Source organism: Macrobrachium nipponense, chromosome 1 (assembly GCF_015104395.2).
Source record: "Macrobrachium nipponense isolate FS-2020 chromosome 1, ASM1510439v2, whole genome shotgun sequence".
Lineage (NCBI taxonomy): Eukaryota > Metazoa > Arthropoda > Malacostraca > Decapoda > Palaemonidae > Macrobrachium > Macrobrachium nipponense.
The window spans coordinates 60,860,653-60,879,740 of NC_087200.1; the positions used below are offsets into that span (position 1 = coordinate 60,860,653).

Here is a 19,088-nt window from a genome sequence, read left to right on the forward strand (position 1 = left end):
TAGCAATCTCTTTCTCTTCTGCTGAAGATAGATCAGACAAATGAGGGTCAGCTGTGTCAACCGAAAGAGAAGATGAAATATGAGGAGCTGCAGGTGGAATCAGTGCTGCTAATGACTCCGGTTCAGGTGGAAAAGGAGCTCTGGCACTAATGGACGTCTTGCACCCCTGAAAGCCCATGTGTCGAAGTCTCAGGCGCCAATGGGCGCTCCTGCATCAGCAAAGGACTCGGAGTCGAAATACGCTCGGAAACAGAGACATAGCTAATAGGAACAGCACATACGGGAGCCACAGCAGGGGAAAATTTGCACCCTGGTGTCCTAGGGTGCTTGTGAACTGTAACTGGTATGGCTCGAAGGGCCAAAGGTGACACTGGCGCCAAAGCGCGCAACGATCTCGGATGCTTACGTCTCACTACAGGTCAGACAAAAGTCTCCTTACAGAAGTTTATTGGAATTATCCAAAGAGAAAGTCTCTGGGCTATCCCAGAAACTACAAGAAGGTCTAACCTCCTTTACCTCTTCAAGCAGTACCTGATGGGTACAATTAGAGTCCAGTGCAGACCTTTTCAATGGTCTGAAAAAGTCACTATCACGCCATCGGTGCAGTTTCTCCAAACTCAAATAATCCGAGCTTGAAGAAAGACGATGGCCACTGTCCAAGACGCCTTTCCAATGGCTGACGTTCGCTACCTGGGAAACCTCTATAGGTGCGACTGAGGGGCCGATTGCCCATGGGCAGACCCCACTGACCTCCCTTGGGCCTCCGGTATGACTTCTCCCAGGTGCAGGGGAGTATGTCAGGGATTTGCCTAGGAGAATCGGCAGGACAGATAGCCAGCTCCTCCGCTAACACTTTACTTTTTTTCTTTATCAAGAAGCATACGCACTGACTCACCTAGCTGAGCCATAGAGTTAGGTAACAGCTCAAACTTACATTCAAACTTTGTGTCAAGACTGGCAATGGCACTGGGATCGGAAGCATGGGAGTCGGGAACAGGATTAGGTAGAAAAGAGGAAAGACTGGGTTTGGGGGGACAAAACAGAAATCACAGGCACTTCAGAGGAAGATTCTTGGCTAGCTAAAGACCTCTTGTACCTAGCAGTAGCCTTATGCTTCCTATCTTTTTCTAACTTTGAATGGTAAGAAGATAGAACCATCCATTGTTTTTCATCCCAGCCTATACACTCCTTACAAGTTAAATCAATAGTGCAAACTTGACCCCTACATCAAACACAAACAGAAAGGGAATCATACTTTGCTGAAGTTAACTGTGCATTGCAGCCTTTGCTGCAAAAATAGACACTCGACTTACATTGCTAGAAAAAATCTCAAAATTACAGAATAAAAGCTCTAAACTGGTCAAGGTACTGTTAATTATGCCTGGCTAGTTAATAAATGTTGAATGGAAATGAAGAATCACAGTACTTCACCGAAGGTACTGGAAACTCTCGGTGAATGATGAAATCCAAACTCAAAGAAAGCTACATCTCATGACCTTCGTCAGAAGCCAGTAGAAATAAAATGGAGCTTCTTTGCAGAGTTTTTTTACCTATTCCCCCGATTGTAGGCGGGGTACCAACCTACACTGAAACAAAATGCCGGGATTTTCAAAATTTAGCCACTGGTACTTAGAAATACTTAGCTATGTAATTACTTGGTAAGTTACTTAAACAAAATCAGCAATTTATACATTAGTAAAGGAATGAGGTAGTAACTCAAATGTACATTACCTGAAAGACAACTGCCAAGAAGTTATGAAGAGATACTAGAAGAGTATCTTGCCAATGTCTTGTGAAATACATTGCAAAAGATGGATTTTCTTCTACTCCTTTTAAGTAAGGTAGAACTGTAATGAAATAAATTATTATCAATACAAAGATTCAGTCGATGGTATGCATTTACAACACAGAATTAAAGTAAGAATATTACAGATTTACAAAAGATATCATGTCCTCAATATATAATGAAAAGAAATGTACCAAATTATCATTATACTTAGGTCATGCTGATAAATGCACCGAATTATTATTATACCTTAGATCATGAACTGATATTTAAACAACTTCTGAATAACTTTTCATACTTCTTCACATGTACAACTTGCCCACGGTCAATGATATCCTAGAACATAATATAAGAAGGGTACTGGTGATATAAAAACACATTTTCTGGGTTCGACCTGTGTCGGCCGGTGAAAAATCCCTGTAGCTCATTTTTCAAGTATAAATAAACTCTAGATATACCAGAGAAAAAGCTAGCAAGGTATGCTGAAGTTACTACCCTCAGCGCGATCACTTCGAAGGGTGTCGGTATAAGTAAAGGGGCGTTGTGGAAACCACAATACACAGGGCCTTCGCCACTTAGAAGATTCCTTTCCAAAATCCCCTTCCGTGGTGGGAGCCGTCACAACGAAACCTACCGCCAACTCCTCTCGCCACTACTACTAATACCCACGCGCCCTTCCTCTCATTCCTGTACTAGAGATTGAGTGTGATACACGCATTTCGCTGCTCCAGGATTTGGTTCATAATGGCATCGCTAGGTTCTTCTGCTTCTAAGTTGAGTACCCCAATTTGGTTTTTCATTTAGCATTTAGTCGAAAATGTAATATTTTACTGCCTCGGCACCTCAAGATATGTTGTGGGTGCCGCCGGCTGAGCGGCCATTTCGGGTAGTCAGTGCAGCACGTGGTGATTTCGCACACCAATCTATCGAAGATAATTAGGTTATAGACGTTATTTGACCATTATTTAAGGGACTGGCACTCGTCCCAGCAGTGAATTCGTTTACTTAATAAGGAATAGTTGACTAATGATAAGTTAGTCTAGCATACACTTTAATAAAGTTCGCCATGAGTTCGCGTAAGGGACGAGCGTCAGTCCTTATTATTATTTATATTATATAGTTTATTATGTGTTATTTTGTACATAATCTAATTCTAGAGGCGGTCGAGTTGCCCCTATCCTTTCCCTAGAACCAACCTAGCCTAGGCTAGGCTTGGCTGGTAGCCTATGTGTTCCTTCCTAACACCCCGTACATTATGGGACTTACCTTCTTGCAAGTCTGGACTGATAAGTTAGTCTAGTAGGTTTAGTAGAGTTTCATCCCGCCCTGCCGGTCTGGGTCGAAAAATTCGTCCTAGTAGGTCTGGTCGAGGATTATCGTCCTTGCTATTTGGCAAAGGAGGCTATAGGCCTACCTTGTCTAGTACGGTGGTAGCCTGGTACACTGTTGGCGTCCCCAAGCAGGGATATCATTCTATTCCCCTACCTAATTCTCGGGCAACTCTTCCATAAACCTCTTTTTTTGTATTATATGATCCCAAATGTATGGCCGGTCGGTTAAGCCTGGCCTACCTGGCATAGCCTCTTGATCGGGTGTGGCCACTACCAAGCGCGACGAGCCACGGCCAGTCTGCGAATCTCCTAAGAGAAGTAGGCTATATAGCCTAGATTGGTTCCACCTCTGTTCGAGTGGGAACCAGGCGTTCACGACCGGCCATGCATACTATCCCTTTCCCCCCCTCCCTCTCCTTCTACAAGGTGGGGAGGGAGAGAGTTACCATATGTAGACTTGACCCATTACGCTCCATGTACAGCTCCGGCGACCCAGTGGTCTACCACCACAACAGTCGTTCAGGAACGCCGAATGTTGCGTGAAAGTAACTTCAGTATGAAATGTCTCGTTCTCTGTATCTCCGCTGCTCCAGTAAGAGTGGAGGTGGGGGATGAAACAACCCTCCTACTATATAGCTAACGGCCCCCTCCGGTCTATAGCTTCACCCCTCCGCTCCTTCCGGCATAGGCAGGGGACAAAGAACCGACTCGTTTCCTAGACGGAGCTCCAGCGATAGTACTACTTACAGCTCCGGTCTCGTAAGGGATCGGTAGTGTGAAGAACTTCACACTCGCTGTCTAATAACTAAGTCTAGTATGGCCAAATCTCAATTTCATTCCTTTCTAAGCTCCGTCATAGAAGGAGAATAACATGTTCGTCTACAGTATCCGTAGCCATCTGTCTCCGCCGTATACGCCGAACAAAGATAATTTTAGAAGGTAGTAGGATTCATCCTATCCTTCCGGCATAAGCGGATGGCAGGTTTTACAATAACAAACCAAACATTCTCCAGGGATAGGAATGAGATTAGACCATACATATGAAAGTGTAGGCTTTTATCAGGTATAGATTTAAGCTGAACTACTAGAATAAGGTGCATGTTCTCTTCGGAGTTATCCCCGTCTCGAAGCTCGGGACTCATGTACACTTTCTATTACAGATGGTCCGTTGTCAGGCGGAGGGTTGCCACGCTTTGCTGGGCAACTCGTACGGCCATGTAGTTTGGCACTCGCATGCCAACTGCGCGGTTCCCTTGGACAACTACGTGGTCTGGTATCCGGACGCCTGCACCGTTTGTTATTACATGGTATACTAAACCTGTCTGAACAGCAGGTACGTAACACTTAAATAAAAGATGTTATACGATTTTCTTGCGATTATGCATGACTTTATAACCAAAAGGTGTTATATGCTTGACATACGTTTATTCATTAAAATTATATATTTGATATAATTCTTCCTTCCAGATGAAACTCTAACCCGAGTTTTCTCTTACAGGCGGATCCGGCTACCCGCCACGATGCAAGGGTAGCTCTCCGAAAGTGGGTCATGGGGTTCAGCAAAAACGCGCCCAAAGGACAGCCATACGTGCTGGACGCTAGGTTGTACTCCCTGCTTTTTTCGGGAGCCACAGCAGCAACGGCCGTGCAACAATGCCAGGGCCTGAGAAGCAGGAGGACCTTATGGAGGATGTGGTGGTGATGAACATTCATACCGAACCCATGGCCACGGACGATCAGGTAGGTGGGGAGGTAAGTGAGCAGAGTCTCATATTTAGCCCTACTCCTTCTTCCTCTTCTTCCTTCAGGGGCTTCTCAGGGCCCACTCCTAATCTAACAGGAGCGCTTTCTGTCGCCCCGAAAGTCAAGTCAGTGAGACCTAAGACTCTAAAGAAGGTCTCCAAACCAGCTCCGTCAGCGGCGAAGGAGTTGTCCTCGGCCCCCCAGCCGTCGACATCTTCCGGCCCATCGCCTGCTGCCATGAACCCTTCCTTTGCTACGGGGGCAGGATTAACTCCTGTTCATATGACAGGTTTGATCCTAAAGCCTTCACTAGCCTTCTCCTGGAGAAAGTTAGTGGAGTTATAGACCAGAGGCTAGAGGCTGCACGTCTCTCCTCGGCACCAGACCCCTCCGGCCAGGCTTTCTCGTCACTGACGGAAAGGATTAGACCATTGGAAGAGATGCTTTCTGGACTCCTCCACTTCGGAGTTCCGACCTTGACTATGGTAATGCCGGACACATCTAAACTCCCCGCATTTGATAAGGAGAACCCGTGGAGACAAGCTCTGTATGCCCCGTTCTCCGACGGAAAGTTGACAATTGAAGGATGTGGGACCCGGCCTATCGAAGACTTTGAGTTCTTCCCACCCGGGCTTCAATTTCCCTTCTCTGGTTTCGTGAGGTTAGCGAAACATGCGCTTGTTAGGGTCGATAAGGTCCCTAAGGAAACAGTTATCTTTCCTAGGGAACAGGCCCAAGCGACTTGGGTTAGATCTCTCACTGATTGGGGCTGCGTCAACACTAAGTTGACGCCCCACAAGGGAAAATACACAATTTTCGTGACCCCAGATGGTGTTCCATCACCCTGTACCTCCAAGATGGCGGAGCTAACATTGCAAGCAGCAACAGAGGACAAGCCGTTGCCAATACTCAGAGAGACAGAGGCTACCTCCCTCTTGCTACCTACCGGAGCAGACTTTTGGACGGACACTCCGGCCATATTTACCGCGGGTAAGCTAGACCTGGATTGCGCCTCCGACCTTTTCCCTGAAAGGCTGCCGAGAATTCCGGATCACTTGTTGAAGACGGAGTTCGAGGCTAGGACCAGGTTATTATCCAGATCCATCATCTCTGTCACAGTGGTGGAGCTAGTAGCCTCCACATATGAAGAGGAGCAAGTCTTCAGAGTCCTGGCAAAAGGTCTGCTACAGACCTTTCAAGCGGATCTGTACGACTTTGTTATTGCCAGAAGGGCTTGTAGAAAGCACGTTCTGGCTGGGGCTTCCATCAAGCATGAGCCCAATAGATTGATTAAGTCCTCAATCTGGGGAGATAACCTCTTCCCTAAGGGAGAGGTTAACAACATCCTACATGAAGCCTCCAGGGCCAACCAGAGCCTAAGAGTCTGATGGGGTCTCCCCTTCAAATGTCAGTTTGAAGGATCCTCTCAGCAGGGTAAGTCCAAAAAGAAGGCAAGACGGTATAACCCATACCAGACAGCCCGACCGCAAACTTTTATGCAGGCGGTACCAGTGTCCCCGGTTGGGAAGCCTTCTACTTCTAAAGCTCCTCCCCAACAGTTTGTGCTAGTACAAACCCCCACACCTCCTCAACCCTCTACTTCCATGGCAATGGTACCATCCCCGGCCTTCAACCCAACCTATAAAGCGAAAGATCTCTTTCGCTTATACAACAGGCATGCCGGAAGTAGCCGAGCACGGGGCGGCTCACGGTTACGTACCGGTTCCAGAGACAGGGGCTTCAGGGGAAGTAGAGGCACCAGACCTGCTGCCAACCCGTGAGAGCTCTCAGGTAGGAGGGAGGCTATACCTATTCCAGGACCATTGGACCTTCAGTCCATGGGCCCACAGTATAGTCTCGAAAGGCCTAGGCTGGAAATGGGAGAAGGGCCCTCCTCATCCAGTCAGTTTTTACCAGAAACCCACGGCGGACCTTTTGGACTACACCAAAGATCTCCTCCAAAAGAGAGCTATAAGGGAGGTGAAGAACCTGAGATTCCAGGAATGGTTGTTCAGTGTCCCAAAGAAGGACTCAGACAAGAAAACAGTGATACTAGACTTGTCGCGCCTCAACTCTTACATTCACTGCGCCAAGTTCCACATGCTTACGGTTACCTTACTTCCCCATGGGGCCGTCACCACCTCTATAGATATTACAGACGCATACTATCACGTTCCAATAGCCAGGAACTTCTCCCCGTACCTGGGATTCAAACTAGGCAAACAAGCCAACTCATTCAGGGTCCTGCCCTTCGGACTCAAGCTTGCGCCCAGGGTATTCACCAAACTAGGAGAAACGATAGTTCAGGAACTGAGAAAGAAAGGTATTATGCTGGTAGCCTACTTAGACGACTGGCTGATTTGGGCAACCAGCGTGGCAGACTGCCATGAATCAATCCCCAAGGTACTAGAATTTCTGGAATTCCTAGGCTTCCAAGTAAACAGAGACAAATCCAGGTTAACCCAGGCTTCCAAATTCCAATGGCTGGGAATTCAGTGGGACCTGAACAAACACAAGCTATCTCTCTCGCCCAAAAAGGCCAAAGAAATAGCAAAGGCTACAAAGTACTTTCTAAAGAACAAGCGAGCTTCTCGGCGAGCCCAAGAAAGGATTCTAGGCTCGCTTCAGTTCGCATCTGTCACAAACGTTCTGCTAAAAGCCAGGCTGAAAGACATCAATCTAGTCTGGAGGTCAAGAGCCAACAACAAACTCAGGGACAAGGTTTCGGTTACCCCTCCGGTTCTAAAAAAAAGAGGCTCTGGCCTTGGACGGAACGCCGCAACCTGTCCAAATCAGTACCTCTGCAGTTCCCTCCACCATCACTAACCATCCACACAGACGCTTCTCTGAGCGGTTGGGGAGGGTACTCGCCACACAAAAAAGTTCAAGGAACATGGTCAGAGACATTCCACCAGTTCCATATCAATATCCTGGAGGCAATGGCAGTCTTCTTGACCCTGAAACGCCTGTCTCCGGCCAAACAGATTCACATAAAGATAGTTTCAGACAGTCTCATAGTGGTACACTGCATAAACAGGAGAGGATCCAGGTCCAACAAATTGAACCATGTGTTAATAGCAATATTCTTGTTGGCAGAAAAGAATCAATGGCATCTGTCAGCAGTTCATCTAGCCGGAGTGAGGAATGTGATAGTGGACTCCCTATCCAGGACAACTCCTCTGGAATCAGAATGGTCTCTAGACAGCAAATCCTTCAATTGGATTGCAAATCAGGTTCCGGACCTCCAAGTGGACCTATTTGCCATGGAAGCCAATCACAAACTACCTTGTTATGTGGCTCCCAACCTAGACAGTCGAGCTTTCGCAACCGATGCAATGTCACTAGATTGGAACAACTGGCAGAGGATTTATCTCTTTCCACCAGTGAACCTTCTATTAAAAGTGCTACACAAGCTAAGATCCTTCAAAGGGAAAATAGCTCTGATAGCTCCCAACTGGCCAAAGAGCAACTGGTTTCCACTTCTCATAGAATTGAAACTCAGTCCCCAACTGATACCGACCCCGGAGCTGACACAAGTAGTACAAACTCAGACTGTGTCAGCTTCCTCAAGAATTCTGAATGCCCTAACTTTATGGACTTCATGAAATTTGCAGCTCAGAAAGATGCAAGTATAGATCCTCTGAATATTCTATTTATAGAGTCTGATAAAAGAGAGTCCACAATTAGGCAATATGATTCTGCAGTAAAGAAACTGGCCAAGTTTCTAAAAGATTCAAACATTCACAAAATGACTACAAATTTGGCAATCTCCTTCTTTAGGTCATTGTTTGAGAAGGGTCTAGCTGCCAGTACTATTACCACAGTGAAATCAGCCCTAAGGAAAATCTTCCAAATAGGCTTTAATATTAATCTTTCAGACGCTTACCTTTCTTCTATCCCAAAAGCATGCGCCCATTTGAGACCAATAGACCGCCCTCAGTCGGTTTCTTGGTTCTTAAATGATGTACTTAAACTGGCTTCAGACTCAAATAATGATTCATGCTCCTTCTCAACTCTATTGAGGAAGACACTGTTTCTAGTAGCACTGGCATCAGGAGCTAGAATATCTGAACTATCAGCTCTCTCCAGAAACCCAGGCCATGTCGAGTTCCTCCCATCAGGCGAAGTCCTTCTTTCACCGGACAGGCAGTTTTTAGCCAAAAACGAGGACCCACAAAATAGGTGGACTCCTTGGAAGATCCTTCCTCTTGTGGAAGATGGTTCTTTATGTCCTGTCCACACCCTTAAAACATTCCTGACCAGGACTTCTCAAATAACTTCAGGGCCTCTGTTTGTTAGAGAGAAAGGTGGTACAATCACCTTAAAAGGCATCAGGCAACAAATTCTTTACTTCATTTAACAAGCAAATCTGGACTCAGTCCCACATGTCCATGACATCCGGGCAGTTGCCACATCCATTAATTACTTTCAAAACATGAACTTTGAGGACCTGAAGAAGTATACGGGTTGGAAATCTCCGGCAGTTTTTAAACGCCACTATTTGAAAAACCTACAGGCCCTTAAATTCCCAACTGTGGCAGCAGGAAGCATAGTCCTCCCCGAAGAACGGGGCTGACATCCTACCTTTCATCTTTGTTATTCTTTCCCTTTCACTCTCTCCTACCTACATGACTCGCTCGTACTCCCCACCATCCTCTTCTCCGGGCCGGGTTAGATTTGTTCATCCTGCCACCAGAGCTTGTATATAGTGTAAATAGTTATTTGATAGTGCCTTATTGGCCATACCAATTGTGTCCTGCTTGAATTGTAGTGTATTTCAATTCACAAGCTTATTATAATTTCATATTATACTACGATGTTAGTTTTAAGTAGGCTAAGGACTAATTATAGTTTAAGTAGTTTAAGATTTAACTAGTTCATAAGTAATTCTTTTTTTATACAACCTTAGTAGTAAATAATTCTATGTAATCTTACTTTGGGTTTTATTAACTCCCTCTTTTGAGAACATATCTGTTAAGCTTGGATATAATTCTCTCTTATGTTTTCGCCGGCCGACACAGGTCGAACCCAGAAAAGGGATTTTGACAAAGGACAAATCTATTTCTGGGGGAAGACCTGTGTCGCCCAGTGAACCCAACCCTTTGTTTTTACATTCCCTACCCTGGTTAATCCAAGCAAAAAGGACTACTCCAGGAATGAGAGGAAGGGCGTGTGGGTATTAGTAGTAGTGGCGAGAGGAGTTGGCGGTGGGTTTCGTTGTGACGGCTCCCACCGCGGAAGGGGATTTTGGGAAGGAATCTTCTAAGTGGTGAAGGCCCTGTGTATTGTGGTTTCCACAACACCCCTTTACTTATACCGACACCCTTTGGGGTGATCGTGCTGAGGGTAGTAACTTCAGCATACCATGCTAACTTTTTCTCTGGTATATCTAGAGTTTATTTATACTTGAAAAATGAGCTACAGGGATTTTTCACCGGGCGACACAGGTCTTCCCCCAAAAATAGATTTTTCCTTTGTCAAAATCCCTTTAGTGAAACTGTATGTCATCACTGGTTGCAACACTAGATCAGGTCTTTTTGATCTAGGAAAATTAAAGGTCTTTCTGCTTATTCAATAAAGATAGCCATGTTGTTCTTGATGTTAGAGAATTTCTGTTAGTTCCAAGGAAGATACTCTTTGTGCTATAAACCAATTCCTTCTTGAGCTTTAAGGCAATAATTGTTCAGACAACAGGTTTTCATTGTCACTTTCAATCATGTAAGAGTCATTCAAAATTTATCTTACTTAATAACAATGGGAGAGGGAACCAACTGAATCTCACAAAATGGGGTGGCATCTTTACAACCAAATGAAACTGATCAACTTGTGGATCCAAATAACTTTCTTACAGCTATTTCTTGAGGTTACAAAGGTGGCTCTGGCAAGCCCTATGCTTTGGTTATATTGTACACCTAGTATTTATAGCTAGAGTAAATGTACAATCTTTACAAACACTGCAGATGTGTCCTTTAATTTGATATAATAAAAGCATGGGTTTTATAAAAGTTTATTCTTGAACTAATTTGATCTTATATATTAAGAACTACTGAATTAAGCTCCAAAAAGATTTTCTTGAGCTTTTAATGCTATTAAAGAAGATAAATCTGACATGCTTTAAAAAAATCTGCATAATTTATTTTCTCTTTTCTTTTAATATTTACCCTGATATTCTTGGTCTGCTTATAACTTCTTGTAACTGAAATTACCTTTATCCAAACTTAACCTACTCAGGGGGAATGCCAACAGGATAAGATACAGAAGTAACAATCCTCAAAATTTTCTCGGCCTGTCTTCACCCCACTGTTAGATCAGAAAGTATGCAGGATTTTTCCACTTAGGCCAAGAATTTACTAAATGACTTCTCCACTCCTGAACCAAGCAATTACACGAATCATGGAACCCCTGGTATCCTCTCTCCTGCAGAGGTGTATGTAGAACACTCGAAAAAAAGTGCAACAAAGATTCAAGCCCAGTTACTGTATAGTAATTGTTAATGCTGAGAAAATGGTAACAAAAATACAAAACTAACATTCACAAACAATAATCTAAAAGTAGTAATGCCACCATGTACAATGAATTAATGAATATAGCAAATCAAATAAAGACTGACAATATGTATACATTTTAATCTAGAAAGAAGGAAAATATTTGCAGCTGATTAATTCAATCTGCATCTTCTAACTCATCATTCCAAGCACATTATTTTGATGGCCATGACTTATAGTATTTCATAAAGTACATAGCTACATGAAGTGTAAAACTTGATCATCAATTGAGACAAGGGATTATGAAGTGGGAGTAAATTTTTGTCATAAGAGCTCATTACACTTATTGACTTTTATGAAAAGCTCATTAAGTAATATGTAATAGCATCTGACAGATGACACAGGGTATTACCTCAGTGATGAGAGCTATCAGCCATTGCTAACCACCAGTTTGCTTGTTTAAGGTATTACATACTATTAAGCTCTCAATTACCTCAACCTTAACTGGGCATGCAGTTGCAGATAGTACAGTATGTATACTACAGATGGTTCATACAGCATATGGAAACTTACTGAACCATTCTCGCCACTCAGCTTGGCTTTGTAGCTCTGGGGCCATCCTCTCAAAAAATTCTGTTAGTTTTTCTGGCTTGTTTGTCTGTACTATATTTACAATGTACAGACGCAAGATGCTGGTTTCTAGCTTCCTTACACCTGGAAAAGATAAAACACCACAGAATAAGAACAAGCAACTATAACTCTCACAACCTTGTAGTTTCATCTTCATTGTCGAAATATCCTGAACCTTCACCTAAGATTGCCTTCTTTTCTAAAAATGTACATTATCTATGCATTGGCAAAATATCCCACACAGTGATATCATGCAATTTTCAAGTGAAGGGTCCTTTGAACTCTTAAAGAAAGTCTTATAAGAATAGTTTAACTTTCCTTAAGAATTCAAAGTTCCCCTTAGATGAATATTTACTTCATTTAATAAAATTTTGTTTTAACATAACAATAAAAAATAAATGCTTACTTTTTGGATATTATAAAGATAGGGAAATTCATGAACATGTTTTGAATCTTCTTATTTAAATAAAATCCTAAACTTCTGAAAATGAGTTTAATGCTTCCTGGCAATACAGTATAAGTGTACGTGTACGTATGTATTACTATTACAAAATACATACAAACCACTACATACTACCTTGGACAACAACTATGACTTTACCAAGAATCTTTATTTTAAAAAATTTTTGTCCTCATTAATCTGTACAAAGATTCAGTTTCCGATGTTCATCTGCTCCAACAGTAGTTTTTCATTCACTTTACATTTTTCCATTTTATTTTGACAATGTTGGATGATGTTACTGTTCTTGATCCTACTCACTGTTGTATTTCTATGTAATAATTTTGTGGCCTATAGTACTGTAATATCTGCTTGCATCTTGGTAGTTAAGTGCATACATATATTTTTTATAGTCCTGTGCTAAGTGTTTGAATGGCAATAAAATCTAGACAATGTTTAGAACTCTAGAAGTGCTTATACTCTAGCAAACCATTGCCTTACACAGCCTTTCTTCTTCAGTTCAAAATGGCTGACCATACATGTACAGTAGTTAAAAAAAAAAGAAGAAGATCCTGTTACTGCTCAAGGGGAATGAGACATCTTACTTACTCACCTACCTTATTTTCATTTGGCATTTGGTATTTTCCCTTTCAGTATTTCACTTTGATAAAACTTCTTTAAATATACTATATCTATTCACTCATTTTCTGTGGTCTGCTTCTTTTGTTTTGCTTTTTGATTCCTAATAGTAGTAGTAATTTTTTACTCTTATTTAGCTCTCTGGCGGCTGCTTGCTCTCCAAAACTTATCGTTGTTCACACCATGTATGACATACCATAATTTCAGTCAGCTTGAGGGGATTCTTAAATGAACGTTTTCAAAATGTTCTCTGCCAAAATGAAATGGTATAATTAATTTTCAAACATTGAAAATTTCACTAGTGTATTGCTATTTTTCATTTCTTACATCATTGTGTACTTGAGTACTGTAGTCATATCACAGAACAAAATAGGGTCAGATCTCATACACTGACCCCCCCAAAAAAATACAGTAATACTCTGAACTTAGGCGAGGTTAGGTTCCAGACCCCCTCGCATAAGGGGAAAAAATACAGTAATACTCTTAACTTACATGAGGTTAGGTTCCAGACCCCCTCGCATAAGGGGAAGTTTCACGTAAGTTTGGCACAGTCTCTAAAAATTCTAATAAATTCAATATGGAAGGTGGAAGAATGGAAAAATTATATTTTAATGATAAAATTATGTTTTATTCATACTTACCAAGTAATTATTCAGCTGTAGTATTCCTACGCCCAGCAGACTAACTTTCAAATTTCCCAGTGGCACCGCCATTTTTAGTGCAGGTAACTATAGTCGATTCATTTAAGGTAGATTCTTGCGCCTACGAGACGTTTGTTTGGCGGCCTCTGATTGGCTGGTAGCGGGAGGCAGACTGCTCGCTCAGTGGGTCATATTTTCGTTTGTAGCTTAGAAAACTAGCAATATGTTTACATTTCTTCATTTATCTCACGTTTTACAAAAGATAGGAAAGTTTTGGTCATACCTAAGGATTCGGTATTAAATGTACAATTAAATAATCTTTTCCTGAAATCAATAAGTTAAAATACAAAGGAATTACAACGAGTAGAAGTGAAGGGAGAAACATTTCATTCTTTATACCTGTTTTTATTCATCATCGGATTTTGCATAATTCATGAGATCAAGATAAAATAAAATCTTGTGTTATTAAACAATAAAATCACCCTGAATACGCTGGTGCTTTCAGATTTTAGATGCGTGTAATATGTAAAGAGAAAATGAAGAATATATCTTATTATGTTGCACTCGTGCTTGACTCGGTTTGAGAATAGTGCCGAGACACATCGTTAGGTCTGGTCCTCTCAGCTAGAGCCGTTGGCGTGTTGGCAGTTGCCAATTGGCGATATGAGAAGTTTGCAGTTTCGAGACTGTATTCACCGAATTATTATGTCATTACATTTTCTATAAATAAATGCATAGAATTCCCATTATGACTTTCGAACATTTTTACTCAAAATATCATATATGTCCGTATTTCTGGACATATCTGATAAAAAAAGTAAATAATCAGATGGATGCATCTGGTATCGTTGGAGGTGTAGGCTGGCCGCGGGCGGGAAATTCAGTCCAGGAATGAATTTGAAATCTACGGACCTACTTCGCACTCTTCAGCTCATCCTTAGTTTTAATGAGGTTGGTTTCAACATATTGCTTCTAATTTTCTTATATGAATATATTTTCAAACGAAAGAGATATCAGAGACTTAATTGAGTGATATGAAATAATAATCTCAGTGGAGCAATAAACAGCAACGAACTAAGCAAGATTTCTTTTTCTTTTCAAGCAGATGTCTCGAGATGACAGCACCATTCGTCGCACCGTTTCCAGATTTGCAAGTCAAGCTCGCAACATTATAATGAATGTTCATCGTTACTTCAGCTCACAGTGGGGAGCAGACTCAAGAAATGAAGTATTTGAGAAGACTGCCAAAGCTACAGGAGTGCCAACCAACACAGTGAAAAAAATCAAGCGACAGTCATCTGAGTGTGGTAACGTCCCCTTCGCTTCACCTGTATATCCCAAGAAGAGGATCCGAGTGAAAGACAAGGTGGATAGTTTTGAAAATGAGTGTATTCGGAAGGAGATTTTGTCTTTTTACGAGAGAGGAGAGCTCCCAACGTTAGATGCCCTACTGGAAAAAGTGAAGGAAGACCCGGTAAAGTTTAATGGTGGAAGAACAACGTTATGGAAATTGTGAGAGGGCTTGGATTCCGGTACAAAAAGTGACGAGTGGAAGAGCAATTTTAATGGAACGTGATGATATAGTGGCAGCGAGAACTGAATACCTACGGTTAATTGAAAAGAATAGGAATTGTAGTCCAACTGAAAGTAAACCTGAAGTATTCCTTGATGAAACTTGGATAAACCAAAATGAATGTGTACGTCAGTGTTGGACAACGGGTGAAGGAGAAATAGGACCCAAACTTAAGACTGGAAAGGGGTCAAGATTTATTGTGGTGCACGCGGGGAGTGAGAAGGGGTTTGTCAAAGATGCGCTATTGTTGTTTAGGTAAAAAAATGGTGCCAAAGGGGACTATCATGATTCCATGGACCATGAAAGGTTTTTAAAGTGGTTAAGGACAACTATTGCCTAATATAGAAGATAGATCTCTAATCATAATGGACAATGCTCCCTACCATAGCAAAATAGAAAATAAAGTGCCAACAACCAGCAACAGAAAAAGTGAAGTCATAGAGTGGCTTTCTTCTAATAACGTCACCCAGACCCATCAGCAACAAAGCCAAAATTGCTGCAGATTGCCAAGTGTCACAAAGAAAAACAGAGGTATGTGATAGATGAGATAGCCCGTGCAAATGGTCATGATGTGCTCAGACTGCCACCATATTATTGTTCAGTTTAACCCCATAGAACTTATATGGGCTCAAATAAAGGGGGATATCAGAAAAAATAACTCTAATGCAAATCAATCTTTGAAAACTGTTGAGCAGCTTACGAGACTGGCGATAGACAAAGTTACAACAGAACACTGGAAGAAATGTTTTCACCACGTTAAGAAATTAGAAGATGATTATAGGAGGAAAGATGTTGCTAGAGAGTATATGTTTGAAAGTTTTGTTATTGACATTGGAGATGACGAAACTGACAGTGATGATATTGATATTAGGGAGGATGACACTGACAGTGATGATATATATCAATGATTTTCCATTATTATTATTTTTTTTTTTTAAAGTTGAAGACCTAACAGTGTTTCTATAGTTTTCCATTTTTTAGATAGGCAATTTCAATAACTACAGTATATCCATATGAGTTTCCTTTTTTAAATATTTAATGGCATAACAATGTACATATCTGTTTATAAATTCTTTTTACTTGGTTTTAATAGAAAAGGGGATATCAATGTATCTTTTATAATTTCCCATTCTTTTTGTTCCAATAGGAAATGACATGACTATGTATATATGCACGATTTTCCTTTATTTATTTTTTAAATAATGATGACGTAAGAAAATTTGTAAAATTTTAATTTCTTTTTGTTCATATCGATAGCCTAATGACATACCAATGTAAGCCTACTGTGTATGACTTTCTTTTTTGTGTTTATGACATAATATATCTGCATGAATTTCCATTCTTTTTGTATAAAAAGATGATGATATAACAGTCGTTCTGATTAGTCTCATTATCCTACATGTACTATATATATATACGTATATACAATTATGCAGGGCTGTGGGAAACGGTTACGGGAGCTATTCTAACTCAGGTATGAATTAAGTGATTCAAGAATAATCAACTACCTCAGGAGAAAACTAAGCAAATTTTTCCTAAACATTGTTGTAGACATGTTTTCAAGTGTAACATGTATATAAAGGAGATAAACATTCTGGTGTAAGAGTAACTCAAGCAATTCTGAAAAAGACAGTATATTATTCGTTACATCGTCAACAAATTTTATGGTAAGAAATAAACATTTGTACTTTTTGTTTATTGAGTGAACATATGAAAACCATAAGCTTTTGATGTTATTGGCCAGAGAAACAAGTTCTGTTATTTATCAGTGAGCCTCATAAAGCAGGTACATTTCTCCACTTAGACTAAATTGAAGCCAACACCCAGATGCATCCATCTGATTATTTACTTTTCTTTTTATCAGATATGTCCAGAAATACGGACATATATAATATTTTAATAAAAATGTTCGAAAGTCATAATGGGAATTCTATGCATTTATTTATAGAAAATGTAATGACATAATAATTCGGTAAATACATAGTCTCGAAACTGCAAACTTCTCATATCGCCAATTGGCAACTGCCAACAGCTCTATCTGAGAGGACCAGCCCCACGATATCTTGCATCTCTCGGCAGTCGGCACTACTGTCAAACCGAGTCAAGCACGAATGCAACATAATAAGACATATTCTTCATTTTCTCTTTACATATTACACGCATTTAAAATCTGAAAGCACCAGCGTATTCAGGGTGATTTTATTGTTTTAAAACACAAGATTTCATTTTATCTTGATCGCGTGAATTATGCAAATCCGATGATGAATAAAACAGGTATAAGAATGAAATGTTTCTCCCTTCTTCCTTCTACTCGTTGTAATTCCTTTGTATTTTAACTTATTGATTTCAGGAAAAGATTATTTAATTGTACATTTAATACCGAATCCTTAGGTATGACCAAAACTTTCCTATCTTTTGTAAAACGTGAGATAAATGAAGAAATGTAAACATATTGCTAGTTTTCTAAGCTACAAACGAAAATATGACCCACTGAGCGAGCAGTCTGCCTCCCGCTACCAGCCAATCAGAGGCCGCCAAACAAACGTCTCGTAGGCGCAAGAATCTACCTTAAATGAATCGACTATAGTTACCACCCACCTTCGGTAAATGGGTATGACGTCAACGCACCTCTTTAAATGGATTTCGGCCACCAGCTCCACCTGTTGGGAGGAGGGAGGGCTCGAATCAAATAATTGCTTGGTAAGTATGAATAAAACATAATTTTATCATTAAAATATCATTTAGTATATTGTCTTACCAAGCAATTATTCAGTTGATTCCAAATTGAAAGGTGGAGGATAGTGGAGATAACACATTCTGAGAAATTGATTCATCAGGAGGGTTACATAATAAGCATAGAACTTTTATGCCTGTCATACTGTACCTAGTAAGCGAGCTGCTGCAGGAGAGTACTGCCTCTGGTTGGCGCTCTGCTTACTTAGTAGAGAGAAGGGTAGCTGGACCATGTGTCTCCTCTACAAGTGGGAAGTTCCTTGCAGTCGTGGGCTAACTGCTGACTGAACAAGGAACGAATAAATGACAAACTGCCCTTGCCCTGGGTGAGAACCAGATAAATAAACAACACATAAAGTTACCTACACCAACAACTATAAAAAACATCAACAATACCTTCAGTGTCCATATGACTGGAAGGTACTCCAGGTACTACGTACCTCCAGACTTCCCAAAACTCAACAACCTTGATACCAGGCAAAAATTAGAGGGAACCAGCTCCCTCTATGTTGCATCCCCCAACACCATGCCAGCAACAGATAAAGGACCCAGAGCACTGCAGTTTTCGAACACTGTCTCTAACTCTTTTAAGTAATGCGTCGCGAACACTGACTTCAATCTCCAGAAAGTAGATTGCAGAATTGCCGATAAAGATAGGTTATTGCGGAACGCAAGAAAGGTAGCAACCTCTCTAACTTTGTGCATTTTAACCTTCAACAGGGTAAGTGACTCCTCGTCTATCACAGAGTGAGCCTCGGTGATTAAGGATCTGAGAAAGAAGGACATGGCGTTCTTAGACACTGGTTGTGAAGGGTTCCTCACCAAGCACCATAGACATTGTGAGGGGCCCCTCATCTTCTCAGTCCTTTTCAGATAACAGCTTAATGCCCTCACTGGGCATAGAAGACCTGATGGATATTCGTTCTTAGCCAGGAACAAGCCACATTCCCTTGTGTGAAACCTACTCTCTTGTTTACAGCATGCATCTCACTAATGCGTTTTGCTGAAGCCAGAGCGAAAAGGAAGAGAGCCTTCTTCGTCAAGTTCTTCAGGGAAGACGAGTGAATAGGTTTAAAGGGAGGTCCAGA

The 19,088-nt window shown here is 41.3% G+C and overlaps 1 protein-coding gene across 3 annotated transcripts in view; it reads right to left on the reverse strand.

The window, feature by feature from the left end:
* LOC135219343 (WD repeat-containing protein 91-like) overlaps nt 1-19,088 on the reverse strand; it is a 299,064-nt gene that overhangs the window by 148,877 nt on the left and 131,099 nt on the right. For 2 of the 3 annotated variants that reach the window (XM_064256021.1, XM_064256019.1), the window contains exons 3-4: nt 11,919-12,059; nt 1,732-1,847 (exon numbers count right to left, since the gene is read on the reverse strand). In XM_064256021.1, the coding sequence (XP_064112091.1) occupies nt 1,732-1,847; nt 11,919-12,059 (257 nt within the window). The remainder of the gene's footprint in view (nt 1-1,731; nt 1,848-11,918; nt 12,060-19,088) is intronic. The other variant, XM_064256020.1, reaches the window with a different exon arrangement.